Source organism: Trichinella spiralis, assembly GCF_000181795.1.
Source record: "Trichinella spiralis strain ISS 195 chromosome Unknown Scfld6, whole genome shotgun sequence".
Classification (NCBI taxonomy): domain Eukaryota; kingdom Metazoa; phylum Nematoda; class Enoplea; order Trichinellida; family Trichinellidae; genus Trichinella; species Trichinella spiralis.
The window spans coordinates 1,150,508-1,175,320 of record NW_003526945.1 but is presented as its reverse complement, the minus strand read 5'-3'; the positions used below and the strand labels follow the sequence as shown (position 1 = coordinate 1,175,320).

Genomic DNA, 24,813 nt, shown 5'->3' with positions numbered 1-24,813 from the left:
TTAGTCAAAGATGATATGGCAGTACTCGATTCTTACTGGACAAAAAATTTTCACTATCCCCTCCAAATTGTGCTCTTATTGGTTGTTTCCGAAACGATGGCTAAGCAAATTCTGTATATAAGTAGCCGTTTTGACGAGAGAAACGCATTTCTACGGTGCTTTCCAGAAATGCAGATAGCACCGTAGCAATGTCACATAATCTGGAGTAATTCTCCGATGAAGTGAAGTGCATGTCGTTTATCATCACGCCAGATGTTGAATTTCTTTACCACAGAATATTGCTATATGGTGTAAATATGGAAGAAAAGTTGAATATACTAGAATTATTGAACGAATGGCATAAATTATTTTTTTGTGATATAATTTTATACTAAATTTATATAAGCAAACCAAATTCTTCATTCATTTTTATTGTATACTGTATATATATATATAAATCTTGGTATATGTACGTGTATATTTTAATTTACTTATTTTCTTCCACGTGTTTACGACGATCCTTACAGCATACGTTCATTTGGTCGTTTGTTTTCATTGTCAACACACATTGTGCATTAGCTGTTGTTGTTTGCAGTATGATAAAAGAAAATAAACTGAATTGCGGACATGCATTCTTATCTGCAATTTAGAAAAACTCAAAATATTAACGTCGCATGATACCTGTGAATTGTCAAGCGTATCGCATATATTAAATTTAAAAAAATATCACTAAAACTTATGCCAAATAATATTTTTATTTTACTATGAAAAAGCATTGCAAATAAAATATATTTAAATTCACACGCATTTATTTTTCTTTTCTGATTATGATAGCAACACATACAAAGACACATACACACATGCATGTAGAACATGATGCAGACAAACAAACAACAATTATTAGATGGCTTTTATTGAATAATAACCATAAAACGAACAAACAAAAAACTTTTTAGTCAACTGACACAATGACAAACAATCATATGATCTTAATCTTGCCGGTACAATATTTGCAATGCATCTGTGGGCCTTGACTGGGCAGTTGATTAACCATCTCAGGACCTTGAATTTCAGCTAACAGATTCATAATTCGATCCACCAAAGAACCATCAGTCTCCACTTTCTCATTTTCCAAAGAATTAACTTTTTCATCAGTTCTTTTCCCATTGGAAAGATTCACTTCGCCAACTTCTGCCACATCAGCGCCGCTCGCAACGCTTTTCTTCTGTCCACCTAAATTAAGAAAGAAACATTAAACTCATACAACACTGCTCATAATAATAATAATAATAATAATACCTGCATGTTGGTTGTACAGAACTGTTTCATCAATGATAGTCTGCGACAACCGCGCAGGGCATTTGATGTTATCCAGCTCTATCCCCCTGGGCATGCTTTGGCCGGCAGCTTTGTGAGAATAAGCCTTGAGCAGATTTCTCTCCCGTAGTAAATCAACAAACAATAAGCGAAGTTCGGCAACTTTTTCCTTAACAATTCAGTTCACTTGTTCATTAATTATATTATTTTATTTTATTTTTTGTCCACAGACCTTCATCAGTTCCTTTTCTCGAGCAATCTGAGCGACGTACTCTTCTTTTTCAATCAACCGTTGACGAACAACCCGTCGCTGATGCTGATACAATGTAACAAATTCACCTTCACAAAAGCAACAAATAATTATAATAGTTATTTCAGTATTCAACAATGACTGCTTTGGCAACGTTTACCGATTGTTTCCGTTTCACTTTGCAACTGTATAATCAAATGTTCCATCCGTTGATTTCGGTCAGTCAAAGAAGCATTTTCATTCATCGCTTGGATAAAACGCTGCTGAAGCTCATGCAAACTGCGTAGCAAATCTTCTGTACTTTGTCCATCTGAAAATTACAACCAAATAAGTATAAAATTCAATTCATTCAAATATATGAAAACTGAATAAAAAAATTTAACATGTGATATTGTTAATGACGTGAAAATTTAATGTTTCGTATAACAACGCATACCACTGCGACGTCCCGATGCAAATTGGTCAGAATTGGATAGCAATTCTTTGGCAGCCAGCGAGGCATTTAAACTCAACATTCGATTTTGCAATTTTTCATCTTCTTCAGAAAGTGTTTCAATGCGATCCGATAAGTTCTGATGTTCGGTACACGAGTGAGCATTATTCTTCTTTTCCACTTCCAAGCTCTGCACGTCAGTAATGTTCTCTGAATTAGCACTGGTGTCCTGAACATAATTTTTCAAAACTATGCTTGGTAAACAAATTAAAACAAGCTCATTTAATTTACTTCATTAATAGTCAATTGTTCAACAGAAGTAAAATTAATTTCACTTTCCACTAAACTAGTCTCTGTCGTGGTAGTAGCTTGATCCACCTAAAATTGTAAACTCTTTAGATAAAGAAAAAATGAGAAATTCTTTTGTTTCACAATTTACCTCACTTAAATTAGAAGCAAGACATTGTTTCAAATAATCGTTTTCTATAGTCAATTGTTCAATTTTCATATTCAATTCAACTAACGTGTTGTCCGAATTGTTACAACTATTCGTGCAGAAACTACACTGTTCTTCATCTGTCATTGATGTATAACTGTCAGTTGTACTTTTCACATTTTCCTAAATTAATTCATCAAATAAAAAAGATAGCATTGTACAGCATCCAAACAAAAAAAAAGAATTTCCAATGAATAAAACTGCATTCACATAGTTTACGTTTTGATTAACCGAAGCAAGCTTGCTTGTTAGCGTTTGCAGACGATCAGTCATCACAGCGTTCGCTTCACTCTGAAATGAAAAATATGTCAACTGCTTCCCAGACGTGCAATATCAAACATCACAGTTCACAAACCATTTCGACAAATTTATTCTGCAGCTCGCAAAGACGCTCTTTGAGGTCGTGATTTTGAGCAAGTGCACGACCAGCTGTCACTCTTTCCGAATGCAGTTGTTCCAAAATTGACTGACAGTTACGTGCGTAGTCAATTTTTTCTCGTAATTGCAATTCCAAATTACTAATGTGCAATTCCTTTTCTTGAACAGCTATTTCTAACTGCTGAACGCGTTTATTCTAAAGTAAAATTTAATCATTTTGATTTTTTTTATTTCGACTAATATTGGTAAAGGTAAAAATTTGGTATTGGCAATATTAATTCGTCATTTATTAAAAAGGAATTAGTTCACACCTGCAATTCAATAATTACAGTAATTCTTGACTGTCTTCGAAAAACTTTGAAAATACATTATTTTAACGCGAACTTTAAACGACATTAAAGATTATTCTATTTTATTTATCCTAAAAAGTAGTGAAAAAAAGATTATGAAGCATTAGTACATAACTCTGATAATTTTACTTTTGAAAAATAACAACATGTGAATTATTAAATGAAATGAAATTAAAGCAAAATCAAAATATTACCATAATTTCTAATTCGCAGTGAAGCTCGCTGACAAGTTTCATACTTTCAATAACGTCTGCGTTCAAATTCTTATCTCTTTCCACAACAGATTCAACTTGGTTCACCTGAAATTTACTTAAAAGTTGAAATTGTTCTTGGAATATTCCACTATAATGCATACAGACTGCACTGCTTTTAACTCGGTTTCCAGTTCTTCAAGTTTCATCAACAAAGTCGATTTCTCTGCTTGGTGTTTTTGAATTTCCCTACTCAAGATCGCGATTTTTTCTTCAGCACTTTGCTCGTACTTTTCAAATGACTGTTTAGCTTCGAGTAGCTGTTGTTTCACAGTGTTCATTTCTGCATTCAGCTTGTCGATTTCGGCTTGTTTTTCTTCCAAAATGGAAAAAGTACTTTTTTCAGAACGATCATTACCATTTCCTGCTTCGCTGTCTGAAATGCGCAATTATGAAAATGAACTGTTAAATCTCGCTTTCAAAAATTCAACGATTCACTAGTCAAGGCTTGGGAAAGTTGTTTTGCGTAGATTTCACGGCTTTCGAGTGATCTTTTCAACTTCTTCTCAGCTTCTTTCATACTTTCAATTAGTTCACTTTGAGCTTTCAGCTTGACGGAAAGCTCATTTTTATCTTGTTGTAAAATTGACAATCCATGCAACTGACGAGTCAATTCATAGCGTTGGGTTGTTAGCTGTATTCCTTGTTGTTGTACGCTAGACTTCAAAGCTGCATTTTCAGCCTGAAGTTCATTAATCATCGTTGTTGCATTTTTATCCACCTCTTGTCGTTGTACAAATTTCATTTGCATAGAAACATGTTCCATCTGAAGTGCCTTAAACATTTCCTTTGCCTGACGTAACTGAGACTGCAGGCTAGATTTTTCTTCTACAAGAACTCCAATGATCTGAAAAATTATAACATGCCTATAATTCGACGGAAAACACAAAAAAAGAACTTTCACATTCGCACAAATATTACCTTTGTATGAGTCTGTATTTCTTCTAACAGGGAATTACGCTCTTCAAAAGCTGATGGCGCCTCTTTCCCGGTTCGAAGCTTGTTGTACTCGGATTGCTGTATAAAATGAAATTTAACTAGTACCACATACTATAAAATTTCCCCAATTTACAAGTGCTTGGTATGTTTTTTCCAGTTCCATCTTCGATTCTTGTTCAGCACGTAAACGATCTTTAAGCAAAGAATTCTCCAATTCTATTTCACTTTGATTACGTGTTAACGACATTCCCTCTGAATACTAAAAACATACAACTGTTCATGTATGCATACATATTAAAGAAGTGAATAGCTTTACATGATTTGCCACCGATTTATCATTCTTCGTGAAATCAGACTGAAAAAAATTCAAATTCGGTGCAATCATATCTGGTTGATTTAATTTCTGCAAACTTGAATTGACACGTTCTTGCTTATTGCTGTCAAAATCATTTGCAGCTCCGGTAGCTGTGTGGCTCATTTCACTCTAAAATAAAAACCATGTGCTTGTCATAATTTTACACTGAATCTACAAAAATTACTTATAAAAACGTACTTCCAAAACAGAAGGTGGACCTGTATTCAAAGCAAATACACCGCCATCACTGTTGTTGGAACTTGGTGAAAGACTAGAATTTTCTATTGATTCTAGATTAACATTTCCAGTAAAACTATGCTGAATTTTCTTCTGCATCAAAGTGTTAAAAGAGGCAGCATCGACAATCGGTTTTTGTAGATTCTTTGATTGGAATTCTTTTAGCTGAAAAAAGCAGTTCTGATATGCAAGTATTACATGATGTACAGTTCATTCTAATAAAATACATTCATTAAAATATATAAGTTTACACGATTAAACAAGCAAAAGTTACATACTTCAATATTTCAGCTTTTTCAACACATTCAAACTTAATTTTTAATTACAAAATGATTACTGTAATGCACTGTTAAATAAGCAATGAAAAAGTAAATAAATGACAAACATTCTTTATACATAAATGACACATTAATATTGCGTATTGCAATATTCCATTAAAATAATGCAATAAAATCTGCATAATATACAATAAAATATAAAAGCTAGAAAACAATTCACCGACATATTTGAGCATAAAATTTATTAGAAACAACAGATGCACAACGTTGCTTATTCTAATATGAAAATATTTTGTGAGTAATCTTACAGCGGTTTCCACAACAACTCAATCCAGCCAGTAAAACTCATTGACATTACAAATAAATGATTAAAGCTAGAAGTTAAGCTAAATTATAGATTATAAAATTAAAGAATATAAAAATAAATTACATCTTAGCTTTAGTTCACGTCAAATTATTTTCAAAAAATTACCAAGAAAATTCAGATAAAAGGATGGAGTCACCCACCATATTAAGGAAGTTGAATATAAGTAATGCTACATTATTTTCCATGCAGAATCTGTAAAAATTAAAGAAAGTAAAAAGTGAAACAACTCTTAAATGTTAAATAAAACTAAATATACTTTATATTTAAACTTTTATTCATGAAGTAACTTTGTTAATGAATATTATACAAAAGTATTGCAATAAAATCACCTTTTTTTTGGCAGATTCAAGTTTCTTCAGACGTTCTTCATCCATCGTTCAGCAAAAATAAAATCGACAATAATCGCTATCCGCTTGTAGAATTACCAACTAAGATCGATCTCTGTTTTAATTACTTAACCAAGTGAATGACTAATACAACAAATATGTAAATAAAGTACAAATCGGCTGTCGCACACTACAGTATTTCTATAGTATCTTAACTAAGTGTGCAGTTTATATTGATTTTAGCACATGAATCTGGAATATTGATTCTAAATTATTTTAAATTTACAAACTAATTATAAAACAATAATTTTAATAATTAATATTAATTCAATAATTTTTCTTAATTTTTCAGTATAGTGTAACGAAACAACACTTAGTTACAATAGGCTAAGCAATCTTTTTATTTCATTTTTAGTTTTATATTTTTAGAATCCATGATAAATTTGAAGTACTAATGCCAACGACGTCAACTACTTTGTTTGACAGTTTGTTTCGAATTGTATTATACGGTTTTTGCCATTTCAATGCATGTTAATGTGTTGCACATTGGCATAAGTTGTAATGGTGGCTTAAAACTTCATTAATTTAATTTCGCAAGTTATTTGTTATTAGGCACAACATGGTTAAAATAAAGGTGATGACTGTGAAATTTAAAGCTATTTTCGTGAATGGTATTCCACTATAAATACAAAAATAAATAGCAAAAAATATTGCATAGATCTGATTTAATTTTTTCAACTCTCTTCATAAGATGAATTTTTTAAAATTTCATGTTGTGCCAGCAATCTTATCAAAAAAACACTTTTATTTTATTTATGAAATTTTTTATTAACTGTGGGTGAATTCAAAATATATCAGAATTGTGTAATATTTTTTTAAGTTGAAAAAATGCAGCGATTTTTATTAGGATTTTATGTTAGTACCTGAAAAATCTTTACAGTAAGGTTGTGATTATCACGTTTAACTTGTTTGTCGGTCGCAATTCTGTACAGTCAACGTAACGCTGGCCCTTTTGAATATTTTTAATTAGAGCATTGTGTATTCTTGAAATATATGGAATATTATTTAGTTAAATGTTATAGTTTTTCATGTTAACCGAACACACTAATAACGAATATAATAATAATAATAATAAGAAACGCTAATAAAGTGAACATAGGGAAGAACGATTTCATGAACAAACTTTTCGCAATTCATATTCAGTTTTTTGAAGATATCTTTGAGCGGCTTCAATGGCTGCTTTTATGCTGAAAGGCGTTTCACAGTTGTCACAGCCTCGAGCTTTTAATGTTACCACTCTTTCCACTTGATCCAAGACATCCGTTGTAAGACGGCGAACTATTTTTCTATATCGTTTAAAAGATTTACAATAAATCGGTAGCCATTGAAGTCGCTTGTCATGAATACGACAATGCTGCATAGTTTTTTGTATATTCCATTCCAGTTGTTTAATTTCAACATCTAAACGTTCTAAAATAAATCGCAGTTTCAAGTTGATGTGATTTTGAAGGTCCTCATCTGAATTTTTGTTGTCGACAAATGTTTGATATTCGTCGGCTAAATGAATAATTTCTTGAAATTCGTCATACAATCTGAAACCCAATTGATTCAGTTCGAACCGATTAAGAGGCTTGTACTTTTCCAACGTAGATGAAGGGTTATCACTGAATTCAGTAAATAACGAATCACTGTCTTCGTGATCACTGATTTGAAAATTATTATCACATGCTTCCATTGCTAAACGAGCATTGCATCTTCCGTGTTCTTGAGATTCATCGTCAACTGTTTCAAATACTGTAGATGTCACATCCGAAGAACCAAAATCAGTACTGGCATAATTTTTTTGTTTAAAATTTTTTCCCGTTGCTATTATAGGAAAATTGTTTCTTGTTCCATTCATATTTTTAACTGAATAATAAAAGATATTTTATAAAAATGCATAGTACAAACAGAGTTTTATTACAACAAATCCATTTTATTAGAGAATGAATCTATTCTTCATGAAATTTTATTTTAAAACATATTCGATAAATTATTATTTAAAAGAAAAAGGGATATTTCAAAAGTCTCATTTTATAAAATTTGTTTCGAATAAATTTGAACTAATTTTATCAACTTTACATTACAAAATTTGCTTAGTGACAATTTTAGAGAAAATTCTGAAAAATGAAAAACTTACCTTTAAAATGAAAAGAAGTAGCCACGTGAATGTGCAATCTGTGGTAACGGGACTCTGATTTTCAATCTTTACAAGTAATGATCAAGATTGGAAAATTTTCTGTACTGCTTGGCCTGTTAGCCTTTTTCCAAGTTCAAGCAAAAGTGACCACGTTGACCAAATCGCGGCTGCATCTTCGGAAAATTTTTGGGTGACGCAATTGAAGAGAAGGTAAAGCTATCCAAAATGCTGTACAGACGTGGCCAAATGTCCAACGTTTGAAATGGGCTGTGCAATGACCCCATCCGCTGCTTGTCATTCGTGATTCTGATATTTCATGACAGCTGTACTGACAATTATCGGTCTTCCTTTAGCAAATGAATATATTCTTATTAAACTGTTTTGTTTATTTTATTATAATTTAAATTACATTTTTCGAAGAATCGACTGCGAATCTTCACGTTTTAGAAAAGAATTCACAAGAAACACTTCATTTAAAATTTTTGTTCTATTCATTAAGCAATTAGGGTTTGTAATAATTTAAGATGACAAAATGAGAAAAAGATTGGCATAACGGTATGTTTTAAGTTTAAAATCAATAATAAATAAAATGGATTTATTGCAGTAACTTTTTTCAACGTAAATGTTGACTAACATTTATATTCTTGTTTTTGTTCAATAACATTTTCTATAATTCATGTACATGCTGACATGTCTTATCCAATAAAATTTAATCTATTTGAATATATATTATAAGTTTCAATTAATGTCGAATTTAATTAAATAAAATCTAATTGTGAAACAATTTTTTTGACATTAATTACACTTTACAATGCACTGAACCACTTTCAGTTTTACTAAGCACATAGCAGAAACTTTGAAAGTGAAAAATTTGTAAAACAGCACAACAATCATATCATATCATTATAATTCGACGTGACAAAAAAATCACAGCAAAATCAGCATAGAATATTCATGTTTACAATTAAAAAATGCATTGTTTCAGAATGAAAACATCTTCTGTTGATTTCGAATGACGGCTAGTTTGTAAATTAGTTCGTCACAGCTTACTAAGCATAACTGAAACTTGCTTTGGCAAATAAACTGATTGGAAATATTTTTCTCCATTTAACAACACCAATATGCTCTATTTAAAATTAATAAAGCATTTGTTTATTTGTAATTTAGCTATTATTAATTTACGCTAATAACAATAACAAGAGTGAAAATATTTTTTCAGTTGAAAAGAATAATATGTGGATATTTTTAAATTATTACATTATTGTTTGTTTATTGTTTCAAAATTTGTAATGACAAAAAATAACAAAAAAAAGAACCTGTTTTATGTAACCTACAGTCATCAAAAGAAAAGCAAGTAATTAAGAAATGTGCATAAAAATATCTGAAAAAAATTAAACACAGCTGTGGGTAAATTTTTTGCATGGAATTAAAAAAAGGAAAATATTTCAAAAATAATTATGGCAATAGGTCATCAATGACCAAAATGAAATTGTTACGCTAGAAATGCTTTCTATGCCAATGTGTGATAATTGCATATAGCGGTAGTGGAAAAGCAAGTTTTATTTTTGATCTGGACCGAAATATAACGGATCTTTGTGCACTAACTAGGCATCTTTTGGAGTCCTTGACAAAAATTTAATTGCGAAAATGTCTCACAGAAATTAGACACATTCACGCCTGGATATAATACAAAAGTCTAGCGGAAAATTTCTGACAGCTTCTGGCGTTCCAATCTTCCATACTCGTCTGTACGTTCTGATTGCCAATCAGGTCACAGATTTCTTTCATAAACCCGCTGCGCATTTTCTCTTTCTGCAGTTCCCTCATTACAACAAACCTTGCATTCCATTTCGAAACAATCAACATGACTACATCCGCTGACTTTATATCTTCACTCGCCATAACATTGAGCATAATTTCTATCATGGCAACGTTCGTTACCATTCCAATCATCTTTCAGAGAGGTTCTATCATGCAACAAAATATGGAAGCAGAATTGGACAACTTTCGTGTATGTTGTTGTTTTTTCGTTGAATCGCGAAAGTTGCACTTGTTTAAATTCACATATCCATTTCAGGCAATTTCAGAAGATGCGCTTTCAGAATTAAGTATAATATCTCAGCCTACAGTTAGCCGTAAAGCCCGTCAAGTTGAGAGTGGCTTGTGCGAGTGTCACGAAGAGAATACATGTCCACCTGGACCACCTGGACCGCCAGGAGAGCCAGGTCGCAACGGAGATGTTGGCAAACAAGGTGCTCGAGGTAGTCCTGGATTGCCTGGAATCGTTCCAGAAATAGAAATGAAAGAGCCTGAATCTTGCCGAGTTTGTTTACCCGGTGACAAAGGTGTTCCAGGACAAGCTGGTATTCGTGGACCTCCAGTAATTTATTCATACATATTTGTTTGTCAATTTTAACTTAAAGCGGTGTTAATTTATCATATCACAATTGCAGGGGCCGAAAGGACCACAAGGAAATATGGGTCCCGATGGAAAAGAAGGTCTCACTGGACCACAAGGGCCGCAAGGACCACCTGGAGAAGGGGGTCTGGTTGGTGAACCAGGAGAACCAGGTGATGTTGGTAAAGATGGAATTTTGGGAAGCAAAGGTGAAAAAGGTCCACAGGGTCCACCAGGAGTGCGAGGTTTGGAAGGTCCACCTGGAATACCAGGAGCACCTGGTAAAAATGGAGTTTCCGGAGAAGCCGGTCCACAAGGACCTCCTGGGCCGATTGGTGAGGCTGGACTGCCGGGCGTTAGTGGACCTCCGGGACCACCAGGAGGTCCAGGCAAAGATGCCCAATACTGCGCGTGCCCACAACGCAACGTTCGAAAAGCTCGGAAACATTAAACAATTTCAACCATCAAATATTTATTTAGAAAATGTTTCATTGAGCAACTAAATTTTCCAATACTAAAAGTTGAAGTAAAATTTTCAGCATTCGCATGTGAAATTATTCTTTACTTGGATTAAAAAAAGGAAAAAATATTAAGTTACGTCAATACGAGTTTTCACAATCTCAGCTTGTACAATAAAAGTTGCAATACAAAAAAAAATTCACAATTATAAAAGTAATTTTAAGGCAATTGGAACAGTTCATAGTATTTTTAATAGGATGAAGTTTGAAGAAAAAACAATGCACATTGGAATAAGTTGAATGCGCGACTAAGAAAAAATATTGTCAGAAATAAGGCATTTTATCAATAATCTTACTGTTTATATCTTGAGAGAAGAAGAAAACTACGTCAACATTTTACTGTGCAGTTGAAAAGCACCAAACGAATAAACCTTAATTATCAATAATGCAGAAATTGGAAATGTTTTCCTCGAGATTTACGTATTACCGTATGCAGATTATTAACAAAAAGACCGGATGAGAAATATGCTTATGAAAATGTTGCATTGAAGTTTTCATCAGAAATTAGTTTCAACTATTTTTATCAACCGAAATTACTGACAGGTAATCAGAGATTTATGGCGTTGATAAGTGAAACAATTTTTACATAGCCATGCATCATTTATAAATAAATGAAAATGACTCGGCCAAAAATCTACAAACAAAGTAAGGTAAAAAAAATCACTGACAAAACCGAAATTACATATGAAACAATATACAAAATATGTAAAAAGTAAAACAGCAGCAGTTTTAAGAAAATTGTTAATAAAAAATGAAAAAAATTCTCGAGCAAATTTCTTAATTCAACAATTACTTTAAAAAGGTGTACTGTATTACAAGTTCTCTTATTTAAATAAACACCGCAGGCGTGGTAACGCGTCATCTTATTATTTTTCCTTTCCATATATATGTTACAATTTTTGCCACATGTCCAGATCATTGTCAATGAAAGAAAAAATGTTGCAATTTGAAGTTACAAAACAAATTTTTATATATGCAACAGTTAGACCATATCTTGCAGCTGAATTCCCACCGAGTGATTCTTAAGCATGTAACATAGGATACAATTACTTATTGAATTATAATATTAGCGCAGTTATAAATATAGCCAACACGTCAGCAAAGCAGCGCATGATGACACCGAACACTCTGACCAAATTGCTTCACAGATCGCTTCCTTTTATCTCTGGTGTTTGACGTTTCTGGTCCTTATAGTATAGGAAAAGTGTCCATCATGATACATGGACGCCGCCAACTGGAAAAAGGTGGAGGGCCTTGCCGTTGACAGCCTACGGACAACCTATCATATTCCTTCAGCAGAATCAGATTTCAAATGCTGTGTCGCTTCGGACAATCAAGACCGACTATTTCAACCGTTGCTTGAAATCCAACTTTTAATTTCGAGCTTTTGCTTATCATTTAGTTCAACATAAATATGCAAATTAATTTCAATGAACACACATTCGGCATCAAATTACAAATGTATTTAGTTAAATTGAGCGTATCAACGGTAAAATTATATAAAAGAAAAAAAAATTATTCCAACACTTACATGCATCAGCTTTCTTGCTTTATCCAATGGTATGTTTTAATTGGAACGTTGCAATCCTTAACCTCGATATTCAATTTTTTTCATATTCTTACGCAAATTTTCCACATTATTTTTGTAATTTTTTCATTCTCCACAAAATTTGAAGAAACAGAACTGTTTCTGCAAGATTAACCGCCTTTTAATAATAAGTGAAAATAAAAGTTCGCTAAATATTAAAACAAGTATACAAGCATAAAATATCATGATGTGTAATGAATAGTGGAAAAAACACACGTGAATATATTTAATAGATAAGAGAAAAAAAATGTATGTATGAGTTTGTCAGTTTTCAATAATTTCCATGAAAAATATTTTGCCAGATACTTTAACGTTGATCTATCAAACAGAAAAACTACCGTTAAATTTATCGTTGCATTGAATACTGCAATGAAAATTATTCAATGAACTTATTAGCGTTTGAAATTTTATCTTCTATACTAAGCACGACACTTCTATACTAAGCACGACAGCAGAAGATCATTTTCAAGAAAATGATGAAAAAAATCGAACTTTATCTGTGCAAAACATTGTTCATTCGTGTATTATTTAAAAAAAAGAAATGCAAACTTGAATGGATGGAATCAATAAAAAGTTGGATTCTTATATTTTAACAAAAAGTTCAAAAAATAATAATTAATAATTCCAAGTGATGTAGTTATTTTTGGATGAACGCTCGGGACAGCTTTGTCAAGCAACAATCGGGAAGTGGTTTTTGAACGAAACGTTTTTCACGTTGCTCTACAGTATGTTAGACCGGTAAAATATATTAGTAATAAAATTTCAAACAGTTCAATGAATGAAGTAATTATTAAAAAAATTTTCAACTTCTCCAGTGTATATATATACATGATACATTGGTTATTATTCGTGTACCTTTTCGACTAGTTGAACACTGCTTGCGGTAATCAACGTCAATATTGTGGTGTCAGTTTTAATTTGAGAAAAAGTAATTGATTAAAAATATTATTAAAAAAATTTTCATATGAAAAACATAGATAAGCAGTGCGAATATGGTAGGTAGATTGGCTGCAGTTGAACGTGTCGCACCGATCCGAACGATGCTCATCTCTGGCATGGATTAATTCTCAAAAAAATATTTGAAAAAATAAATCAAAAAATAAATATTTATATTTTTTTTCAATAATATTATTTAATAAGTATTTTTTTCAAAATTTTTGATGTACAAGTAAATTTGTTGGTTGTTGTTTCCGCAGGTTACGAGTTGAAATTATCAAAACTGGTTCCTTCTCAATCAATTATGTGTTTATAATTTTTTTTCTTATTTTTCCCCAAAATATGATTCATAATTGGGCTTGAAATTTGCATAAAAAAATATTTTCCGAATTACCGTACACTGTGGCATGTAATCGTGAAATTAAGTTATTTTCGACGTGCCAATGTTTCATTTTCCCCATTTCAAGGTCAAATTCAAAATTCGCCTGTACTGTACTTTGTCGAAGTTCGACGAATGTTTAGTGGAAAATTTGCATTCAAATTTCAAAATTTTCACAATTTACGAGCGGAAATTATTTTTGAAGCCAAAATTAACCACTACATTATTTGTTGAAAATTGTCCCGGCTGACGAGATGAACGTCCTTCACTTTTGTAGTGTTGTTTGGATAGAAAAATTATTTTCAATTAAATTTTTCAGACTAAATCCAATATATATATATTTTTTGCACCGACAGTATAATGTCGCGTTGTCATATTTTTCACCGATGTATGTTAATTTGACGTAGAAGGAGTGTTCATTTTTCTCGGGTCGATTTCGAAAAGTAAACAGGTACTATTTGTGAGTGTAATTTGAAGGCAGTTGTTTTTTTTGGTTGCTCATTTGTTTTTTTCAACAGGCATTATGCAAATGTTCCCCAAATGTTACAGTAGGTACTTGAGTGCAGTTAGTGACCAACCTGGCTGTGTCCATCGGGTGCGCCGTTCACTCTGGTTGTTTGTGCTCGTCGCGCGCGGTGGCACTTTCGTTCGACGCTTCGTTCGGTCGCGCCCTCGTCGCCAGCTTCGACCGACGGTAATAAAAACTGATTTATGTTTTTTTTCTTTATTAAATTTTTAATTATTAAAAAAATATTTTTATTTTTTCGACTTAAACGCGAGTAGTGGTTGTCGATTGTGGCCAAGTTCGGAAAGAAGCGGAAATGACGAACGGTTTTGCTTAGTTGTTTATTAGTTGTTTTTTTTTTTTGTTTTAGGTAGTCGTCTATGGTGCAAGGTCGTGACCCGTATGTTCCATAGTAATGTCTGCGGTTTGTGTATGGCAGCATACGAATATTGGGGGCCGCAGCCGTTGTCATGGTTGTGTCGTGTGTGTGTTCGCCCGACCGCCCGTAGGCCCGTACGCGCGCGTATGTGTGTGGGTGTGTGTGTGTATGTGTATGTCTATGCGCGCCCGCCTGTGGGTAAACAGTCTGCCGGTGAAATACGTGCCACGCTGCGTGCAGTGTGTTCGGCTTATTCACGCTGCCCGTATTTCGCTTTGTAGCTTGTTTTCCGGTTGGACGCGCTTCGCGCGTTTGCATCGCCAGTAGCGTCCGCTTCGAGCCGCACGTATCGTTTCTTCTCCACCAAATCTGGGGCTGACATTTTACGAACCCACTTCCGTCGAAATCGTCTTGTCGACATGACACACCGCGGGCGTGGCAACGCGTCATCTTATTTTTATTTTCACTTATATGTTACAGTTTTTTCCAGATGTCTACATCATTGTCAGCAAATAAAAATATGCAAGCCAACGATGTCGATGATTCAGAAGAAATAACGGCAGAGATGATTAGCAACGAATCTGGGTCTACTGAAGAAGAATCAATGCTGTCCGTCTTGGCGATTGCAAAAGGTAGGATTTTCAAATTTACAAAACTCAGTTAATTCCAAAGTATTAATTAGGCTCAAATTTAATTACTAATGATTGTGAAATTTCATTTTCAATCGTTACGTTTCAAAGGTTACGCTTGTTTTACATGTATCGTTTTTTCTTTCGAGTAACATTTCTTCACTACGCGCGTGCTGAGTGGTCAGATTTGGCCTACGGCAATCTAATTTTTCATTGGTTGTTGTTTTTGCGTGGGTGGTTTTAATTACAATATCACTTAGTTAAATATACTCAGGAACAGATTATCAAGTCACATGTCTACTGTACAAATGTTTTTATTTTTTTTTCTTTTCAGCATATATAACTAATGTTTTTTCAATTAATATTTAATTGTTTTTTTTATAATAATACTTTTTAATTATATTTTTATTATATTATCTACGTAATTTTTTGTTTAGTATAGTAATTTTTAAATTTGGTTTTTTGCAATAATTTTATACTTTAAATTTGTTTTGTAATTTGATTATCTTATCAATCAAATACTGCTAATAAAGGTATTTTTATTTTTCATTTATGCTCAATATGCAAACATTAATTAAAAGATGTATATAATTGTGTCAGTTATTAAGTATTATGATAGTTATATGATACCTAATATAGATAATTGTAATTTTTTTAATTAATTAATTAATTAACACTTTTGTACATTTTTTAAATCAAAATTTTTAACAGTGTAGGTAATTATCACAATTAGCAGTAGTGGTTAGTTTTTAGTTGTTTTAAAATTTGTTTCACAAGTTGATATTTTCGATCGATTTTATCATGTGAGAATTTTGTAATACGATAATTATGTCATGTCTTTTTGTGTGAACAATTTGTCACTTTTATTTGAACAACAAAGTAGCAATTGACAAATAGAAAATAGTTTTACTATTTGATTTAAGGCCGAAACGTCAATTTTTGAACACTTCTTTTTTTTCAAGTGAAATATTTTCCAGCACTTTAAATAATACATAATAAAATTATTTGTAATAAAAGAAAAAATACTAGACTTTTCGAAAGTTTTATTTTTTTTAATTAAATTTTATATTCTTTTATGACAAAAATATTAGTGAAGGTCGAATGAATGTAGTGCATGCGTTTTTTTCTGCCGAGAAGCTTTATTGATAAATGTTGCATAAAATTGATCTCTATTGTTCATTCAAAGGTGTTCCATTTTATGTTAATTTGAAATTTGCACATGTTATTCTGTTGCTAGATTCTTATCACCAATGCATTTTTTGCTTCTATTTCTACGCATGCTTATGATGATGTTGTTTGACAAGTTTCATGTTTCTTATGCTATAATTACACGTCTGATGTATTAAATTAAGTTTAAGGTTTCGAATTGATAAAAAAAAATTTGTTTTTACTAAAGATTAGTTTCAATGAACTTCATTTACTTTTAATGCTCGCATGATAATAAGTATCTGTTGTCAACTTTTGAGAAATCTCGAAAATATTTTTTCATTTAAATTTGCTGTTTTACTTTAGCTCATGTTTTGTCTGGTTTGTTAAAAAGTTTTCTTGCATTTTATTAAATGACAGCAATATTAGGATAGACCATAATTTGCATATGTTGATCAGTGCAACGGTTTGTCATTAAAGTTTAATACGCGGTAGCCTTGTAGAATGCGTTTTTGCATTATCTGCATTGCATATTGTGACTTCCGGTTTGTTCACTCTTTCAAAAATTAATTAGCCTGATGAATAGTTATTTCTATTGGCTTACTGGTGTTAAGTTAGCTTGGGGTTGAATTTTATTTGAAAACTAGTTACTCAACTCTGTACTATTTATTATTAAGCATCGTTAATTGAACTTCGAACAGCTTTTTGCTGGGGCTTTTTCATTTATATTATTCTGGTGGTGGTGCGTTCTTCATGTAATATCCACTCTACCAAGAAATTAATGAAGGATGGCTATCTTCAGTTCTCCTATGCAGAGTACATTATTTGTATATTTGATTTTTGTGTTTATGCATAATTTAAAAATATTTTTTTGTTCTGCTTCAAAAATAAAATAATTAATTTGAATTTGTATTATAGCGGAACGCGCCAACATTCAAAAGAAAGCCTTCACTGTATGGATGAACCGATTGTTGGAGAGCGTAAGTTATTTCTTTTTTTCCTTATTTTTTCTTCTTCTTCTTATTATTATTATTATCGTAATTCAGTTTTATCAAAACTACTAATGAGAAGTTGTAACTTGTTGACACTTAAAATCTATTTTATGCAATGTATGGGGCATTGAAAAATGTAAAATTATTAACAAAAAAGTAAGAATTAATCAGAATTGACATTATTGGTGGTTGTCGTTTTTATTTGCTGAGGTCAAGTTGTTGTGTTGGTGCTGAATGGTTTTGCAGAAATGCTCACGAAGGGTCGAAGGCAGCATGACTGACTTGACCTTGTGTCGTGTCAATTCTGGGCGAATTAATTCTTGTCAATCTTAGAAACTCTTGCATCCTTGTTTATTCTAGTTAAGCATTTCCTTTCGACCGTAAATACGATCGACTGATCGACAACACTGTCAGCATTTTGCTTTGTTTGACCTCATATAGCCGTAAACATGTTCTGAAACAGGTTTTTTTTACATCGAAGCGCAGTAATCTGTAATTGTATACTGCATAATCGCTGACTGTGCATTTTTTCTGACCATAAGAGCATGCGAATGTACAATTTACAGTAACGAATAACTTCCCAAATATTTAGTACTAATTAAAATGCATCGCATCTATTTTCTCTTCATGCTAGGAAAATTACATTTAATTTTCCTTTTCAATATTGTTTTAATTTATTATTATTATTTTTTGATTATTTGGAATTTCTTCTAATGATGAATGGTTTCGTTTTCGTCGATTGGCAAATCAGTATCATTGCCGCAAACTGTTAACTTAAATTTCATTTGAAACAGAAATATTTCTTGCATTTTTATTGCTTACCTGCTTATCATTTACTGTATATTTGCATTAATTTTGTGAGAAGAAATTTGCAAGAAAGCTCGATTTGGAAAATGGAATTCTTTTTGTCACAACATGAAAACATTTAAAAATGGCATCTGTTGTTACGCAATTTTCGTATATTTTTTTATGAGATTTGGGAATTGTCAATTTTCAAATTTAAAATTCAGCAGCAATCTGAAATCAAATGGGCACACATTCGAGTAGTGGGGATTTTTTATTTACAAAATGGAGAAGTTATTTCAAAGAATCGTCTGCTTAGTAAAGTGAAGTGGTTTTTGTTCCATTATTTTTTTGCTTTGCAATTCAGCAAACATGAATTATTTGTTGAAAAATTCAGTTTTATCTTCTTTTCAAAATGCACGAATCATTTTCCATTGCGACATTTTCCACCAAAATTTTTTCATTCTCTTGCAGCTTGACTAGCTGTAGTAATGCGTATTTGTTTGTCAAATTGCTTTGTCCTGTCTGAAAAGTGAGAGAGAGAGAGAGCATCGTCAAAATTTCTTAATCTTTCTAGAACTTGTTTATTTTCTTTCATTTTAATAAGCAGAAATTTTGAAGAATGCAAGCAGTACCCAAGATAGCTGCATTTTCATCAATATTGTGAAGTATTATTGCATTTCGAGTAAAGAAACGACTGCAGCATTATGCTGATTGTTTGTATATACATTATGCTACAATAGTTGCTGCTCATGATTGTGTTTATCGAGTGGAAACAGCAGTCTTTCAATTGAAATGTCGACTTTCTCTCTCTCTCTCTCTCTCTCTCTCTCTCTCTCTCTCTCTCTCTCTCTCTCTCAATAACGTGTAACTTTTTTAGTATTAATGTTAGCTTTTGATAATCATGAATTCATACAGTTGACAATTTTTGCTTTTGAAAGTGTTGGGAATTAAAAGAGAGAAATGAAATGTATGTCGTAGCAAGTTGTAAAAGCTGGCTTTGATATTGTTGACATATTGGTTGGTTTGTTTGGTTGTTTGTTTGTTATTATTCATTGTTGTGTTAACGAAGAAGAAGAAGAAGAAGAGAAAGACCAGCACGGTTGTCATTGGCTTGATTTTCAAGATCGATCTGTTGACTTTTGTTATTAAGATAAAATGGTAGTAAAATTGGGTTGAAGCGTGTAAAAGCACAAAACAGTCATCATCACCCTGACATATTTTTCCATCATCAAAATACTTGAAACGATGATGTTGAAGCTTGAACAAAAAGTTGATAAGCAAATAATTTCTGAATTTCATCAAACACAAATAACAAGCAGCAGCTGTGTTTAGTTCAAAATGTAGACATACATATTTTTAGAAGAAAAGAAATTTAATAATAGAATTTTGCTCGTATTCCGTGACCGTTGACAATTGTGGAACAAATATTTGAAAAAGGAATTTTGCATTTGAATGCGTATTTATTGGGTGTGTCGAGTGGACGAGAAATTGATAACGTAAATTTGGCTCATCGCTTACATTCAAATGGCGGCTGTACTGACTGCCGGCACAGATATTTCAGCTTGATTTTGAAATTTCAATTTTTCACTTGTCATTCATTTTACGGCTGATTTGGCATCTATGATGAAGATAGATTATGAGATGTTTATTTAAATAAAAGAAAAAAAAATTCTTTTTAATATAAAAATATGAAAAAAGAAGAGAGAGAGAGAGAAAGAGCATTTGGTGGTTGAATGTGAAGAGTGTGAAAATTTTTGTTTCGCTGATTGTTTGATCTGTCTCCAGTGTGGAATGTGGAAATGTTGAATCACTTTATTTTGGTGTTTGTTTGGTTGGTCAGTTGGCGGCAAAGGTTTGGATTGTTCTGGTTTTACTTGTGCGACAGCTATGAAAAGCATGTCAATTTCCAAAACCGGTGGGCGAGGTTTTTCATCTTTGGCGAAGAAAAGGCAGTTTTCTTTCAATCGACCAACTTAACACTGATGACTGTCATTCTGCTGTTTACGCATTTTTCCAACTGCTTTAGCAATGACTAATGCAGCCAGCCGGCCGACGCCGGTTGATTGTATCAGAAATGGGAAACATTTTTCTAACGTTGAATCACATCATCCATCCTCCACCAATTGTCATCATCTACTTTGTGCATTTGGAGCGTTGTGAAAAAATTTACTTGAAAATTAAGCGACACTTGCTTGTTGCTTATTGGGAAGGGTGGGGGGGGGCGGTGTTTTCTTTATCTGAGAGAGTTTTGTTTTTTTTTCCTCAAACTTGAAAAATTCTAATAATACTGTAATGCTTTTCTGTAATTGAAAAGCAAAAGAAAAGGCCCAACGGGCGCACATTCATCGCTTTGTGCACGGTCTGCGTTGTTGATTGGAAAACCTTTTTTTTTTCTGTTGTCACAATATTCGAGAATTATTTTGTCATTTTTACCATTTCCCACGATTTTTTTCCAATCTGAGCTGGTTTTGTTTATTTTATTTGTTCTTTAAATTTTGTCTCGGTGTGAAATTTGGAACGAATTTTTCTTTTTCAATCAGTAGATTAAGAACAGTTTTGCTTAAAAAGACGGCGGGGAATTTTGTTTCTATTTTTTCATTGCTTACAATAGAATCAGTTAATTTAGCTGTTTACTGATTTGATAGGTTGATGTAGTTTTCGAATTGAGAAATAAAATTAAAATGGGTTGAAGGATTGCAATACACGCACACAGTGAAGTGGAGGGGTCGGCTGAAGTTGTATTCTCTCAAGAGAGAAAGATAGAGAGAGAGCATATTTTGATAAATTATGTCATTGAAACATAGCCTGGCTGAACTTGTTCAAAGCTGACCATTCGTGACGAAAGTCAAACAGACGAACAAATTTTTGATGTATAAATTCATTCAAATAATCAACAACGTGTGACCATAATTCATTGAATGATAATAATAATAATAATAATCAAATTGCTTTTCACTTCAAAATGAATATACTTTCAAAAAAAAGAAAGAAAGAATATTCGTGAAAAAAATAGAAATGAATATATTAAATAAATAAATAGATAAGTGCACATTGTTCAAACTTTTTTTGTAAATGAAATTTTAATATTTCACCAAACATGAAAACTGAAAACAAAAGTTAGCCAAATCTGTTAAACAAACGTTAGTGCAGTGTTCTTTTTCTTTAAATCAAATGTACAACTGATGAATTAATTAATTATTAATAAGTTGAAACTTTTTTGTTTGTAGAGGTCTAAAAAAGTCAATGATTTGTTTGTCGATTTGAAAGATGGCATTCTGTTGTTGAATGTTCTCGAATTATTAACTGGCAAGCAGTTGGTATGTTAATTAGGGTTGAGATTTGTTGAAATTTTTATACACTGAAATTTTTTGCAGAAGCCCGACCAAGGTCTGTTGAGAATTCACCACGTTCAAAATGTATCCAAAGTTTTGAACTTTTTGATCGAAGAAAATGTACGTTTGAAAAATCATGTTTTTATTTTTTAATTTTTTAAATTTCAATTTTTTGTCCAGGTGAAATTGGTGAACATGAGACCTGAACACATTGTGGATGGAAATGAGAAGTTAATTTTGGGTTTAGTATGGGTGATCATTTTGCATTTTCAGGTAAGTTGTTTAATGTTCTTTTTTTTTCTTCAACACTTTTGTTAGTGTTGGATGATTTGAGCTCCACAGCTAATTCATTAGGGTTATTATTATTATTATTGTTATGTAAGGTTGCTCAGCAGTTGTCGTAAAATTAATTATTGCTGCATAAATAGTCGGAGGAAAGTAGAGATAGACCTCGATTGAGTGAGTGGGTAGAGTAACCGGTGAACTTTTCAAATTGTTTACTTTGCTTTCAGCTCTGCTGCTGATCGCTTTGGAAATTTTTCCCGAGTTGAAATTCTTTTATTATACCAGTTGAAGATATTGCAATTTGAATTTTGAAATTTGTGTAAATACGGTTTTTAAGAAATTGTGACTCTGCGCTGAGCAGTTTTTTATTTTCCTCTTTTCAAAGTACACCTTCAAGTTACAAGCAGAGGAAATTGTATAAATGGTGAAATTTTAATATAAAAAAATTTTATTTTTTACCTCCACAGATTTGATTTCTTAGAGAATTTTAAAAAACACGAGATGAAAGCGACTTAATTTTAACAACAGCGTTCACGCGCGTTTATATGGCAATGCAAGGATTATTATTACATGGGCTCTCGGTTGTTGTGTGGCTGAATTCTTTTCGCTTTGTGAACGAACGTTGCAATGATTAAAACGTTAGTGGGCTTGTTTAATTTTTACTGAATCAAAACAGCTGTTCTTCTAATTGCCATATTGATTCATCGATGTGTTTGTTGTTAATTTTATTGCTCTTATTCGTGATTGTTTTATTATTATTATTATTATTATTGGTATATTGACGTTAGCCAAGTTGAAAATTCAAGTGGTGGAAAAATTGTTCTTCGTTACCAAATGCACAGTTATTGTTTTGAGCAATTTTGGAAATTGTCATCTCTTACTTTAACAAACGGTTGTTGCTTGTTTGCTGTGAAAGCTCGATTTAGCTAGCTGGCTGGCTGGCTGACTGACTAGGTAGGCATGAGCTGTTTGTTCAATGGTTCAAATGACGTGTGTAAAAACGAATTTCGTTTTCCATGTTGTTGAACAGAAGAATACTACTACACGCCATTTGATGATGAAGTCACTTGTTCTTTTCTGTACAACGATTTTCAGACTGCTTGCGTTGATGCGACAACATTTTTGTTGGATTTTATTATTATTATTATTATTATTCATTTACTGCTGAATCAGCAACACTGACGAGCAGGCCATTTGTCTGTGTGTGTGTGTGTGTGTGTTTGAAACGAAAACGTTTGCCGTTTTTCTATTATCAGTTAGTTTGGAGAATTGATGATAAATGGAGAATGAATAATGTGCACTTTTGTTGCAAATCTTGACGATCATTAGGTTCGCTTGCTGTTAATGAAATTTTCATCATCATCGTCATTTTGGTGATATTAAGCTAGCTTTAACCCGACGGCGATTTGTTTTATAAATTTAAGTTCATCTTTGCGGGTGTGTGTGTGTGTGTAGGCGCACGCTTTCTTGCTTTCTTGCAAATATCTGTGTCTGTTTATGTGAGTACATTTTTTTGAATGAAAAACATTTGAAAAGAAAAATATAAATGAATGATGAAATGATAAGAAGAAAAGAATTACAGAAAGTAAGAAGAAGTATTGAAGCAGAAAAATAAAGAATTGGAATTGAAAATATAATTCAATCGACAAAAAAATTGGTGGTTTGTTTGTTTGTGAATAGATGAAGAAATTTTTTGCTATATTCAGTTGAATATTGGGTGTGGTGTGATAGTAATATTATGGTTTATCAAACTGAAGAATTGGTCATGGCCAGTAATAATAATGGTACTGTGGTGGTGAATTGGTTACTATTTTATCTGATTTACTACTATCGTCATAGTTGTCGTTCTGTTGCTGCACATAGCGCTAGTACTACTAGTACTAGCAGTTGTAAAAGTAGTAGTAGTAGTAGTAGTAATGGTAATGGTAGTAGTAGTAGTAGTAGTAGTAGTCGTGGTGGTGGTGGTAGTAGTAGTGGTGGACGGAATTCGGCGCATTGGAACGCCGGAGGCTGTTTCTGGAAAACCGGTCAACTGGTTGGCTTGGTGTCACATTTCTTAAGCGCTTATGGGACCGGTGTCGACGGCAGTAGTGTGTTGGCTAGAGAACAGAGCGACGATACAGTAAGATTTTTCTGTCACGACCATCATCGCAGTCAGCAACAGCAGCATTATCATTATTATTTGTTGCGTCAAACAGACGCTTGCTGTTTACTTGTCGAGTGTGTTTGGTTGTCGCTGTATAATTGTGCATTATTTTTGATTGGTTTTTTGCTCTTGTTCGGCTTGTCCGCTCATCTCATGTATAAGATATTGAAAAGTTATCATCGAAAAGCCGAACGCAAGCACGAAGTTACATGCGAACCGTTGACGTTGTCGCCACAATCACGTGTTGCTGCTCACCAACAACAGCACCAGCAACAGCGGTCAACTTCTTCAACTGTAATAGGCGGCGGCAGCAACGACAGTCATCATCATCATCATCATGGTAATGGCAAAAATGGTAGCGGTTCATTACTCGTTGCTGCACAACCATCGTCCGGAGCTGATTGGCGTGCTGGTAGCGGTGCAACGGCTCCTCAAATATTAACTGGCGGTGGTGGTGGTGGCTATTCTGAGAGCTCATCTTATGAAACTCACGCACATTACGAACGAAAAGTTCAACGCGTGAAGAAAACCCGAAGCGATCGGGATCGTTCAAGCAATCGACGTTCAACTGATCGACGTTTAGTGAAAGTAAACAAACAAACCCAACAATATTATAATAATTCAATCCATTTTTTTCCTTTCATTTATTCTCTCTGTTT

The 24,813-nt window shown here is 32.8% G+C and overlaps 5 protein-coding genes across 5 annotated transcripts in view; 3 read left to right on the top strand and 2 right to left on the bottom strand.

The window, feature by feature from the left end:
* Positions 1-958: 958 nt before the first annotated feature.
* Positions 959-6,004, bottom strand: Tsp_07980 (hypothetical protein). The gene is made up of 17 exons (XM_003373334.1): positions 5,960-6,004; positions 4,947-5,150; positions 4,710-4,877; positions 4,506-4,652; positions 4,376-4,471; positions 3,893-4,301; positions 3,559-3,830; positions 3,398-3,502; positions 2,831-3,049; positions 2,707-2,766; positions 2,419-2,598; positions 2,271-2,357; positions 1,983-2,208; positions 1,707-1,856; positions 1,529-1,635; positions 1,279-1,465; positions 959-1,212 (listed from the first exon to the last, which is right to left on the bottom strand). The coding sequence occupies exons 1-17, from the start codon at positions 6,002-6,004 to the stop codon at positions 959-961; spliced, it is 2,916 nt and encodes a 971-aa protein (XP_003373382.1).
* Positions 6,005-6,184: 180 nt separating this feature from the next.
* On the bottom strand, positions 6,185-8,419 carry Tsp_07979 (hypothetical protein). Its single transcript, XM_003373333.1, has 7 exons — positions 8,284-8,419; positions 8,136-8,189; positions 7,140-7,864; positions 7,053-7,060; positions 6,922-6,999; positions 6,465-6,531; positions 6,185-6,208 (listed from the first exon to the last, which is right to left on the bottom strand). Exons 1-7 carry the CDS (start codon positions 8,417-8,419, stop codon positions 6,185-6,187), a joined length of 1,092 nt encoding a protein of 363 aa, XP_003373381.1.
* Positions 8,420-9,949: 1,530 nt separating this feature from the next.
* On the top strand, positions 9,950-10,984 carry Tsp_07978 (cuticle collagen 7). The gene is made up of 3 exons (XM_003373332.1): positions 9,950-10,146; positions 10,213-10,515; positions 10,589-10,984. Exons 1-3 carry the CDS (start codon positions 10,000-10,002, stop codon positions 10,982-10,984), a joined length of 846 nt encoding a protein of 281 aa, XP_003373380.1. The 5' UTR covers positions 9,950-9,999.
* Positions 10,985-13,286: 2,302 nt separating this feature from the next.
* Positions 13,287-14,856, top strand: Tsp_07977 (hypothetical protein). The gene is made up of 5 exons (XM_003373331.1): positions 13,287-13,329; positions 13,617-13,638; positions 14,274-14,342; positions 14,504-14,648; positions 14,830-14,856. The coding sequence occupies exons 1-5, from the start codon at positions 13,287-13,289 to the stop codon at positions 14,854-14,856; spliced, it is 306 nt and encodes a 101-aa protein (XP_003373379.1).
* A 472-nt stretch (positions 14,857-15,328) lies between these two features.
* The window catches only part of Tsp_07976 (putative calponin y domain protein), a 36,638-nt gene continuing 27,153 nt past the window's right edge, over positions 15,329-24,813 (top strand). Inside the window, exons 1-7 of the mRNA XM_003373330.1 lie at positions 15,329-15,470; positions 17,532-17,593; positions 21,619-21,708; positions 21,766-21,843; positions 21,904-21,996; positions 23,715-23,803; positions 24,070-24,742. Coding sequence (XP_003373378.1) covers positions 15,329-15,470; positions 17,532-17,593; positions 21,619-21,708; positions 21,766-21,843; positions 21,904-21,996; positions 23,715-23,803; positions 24,070-24,742 — 1,227 coding nt within the window. The remainder of the gene's footprint in view (positions 15,471-17,531; positions 17,594-21,618; positions 21,709-21,765; positions 21,844-21,903; positions 21,997-23,714; positions 23,804-24,069; positions 24,743-24,813) is intronic.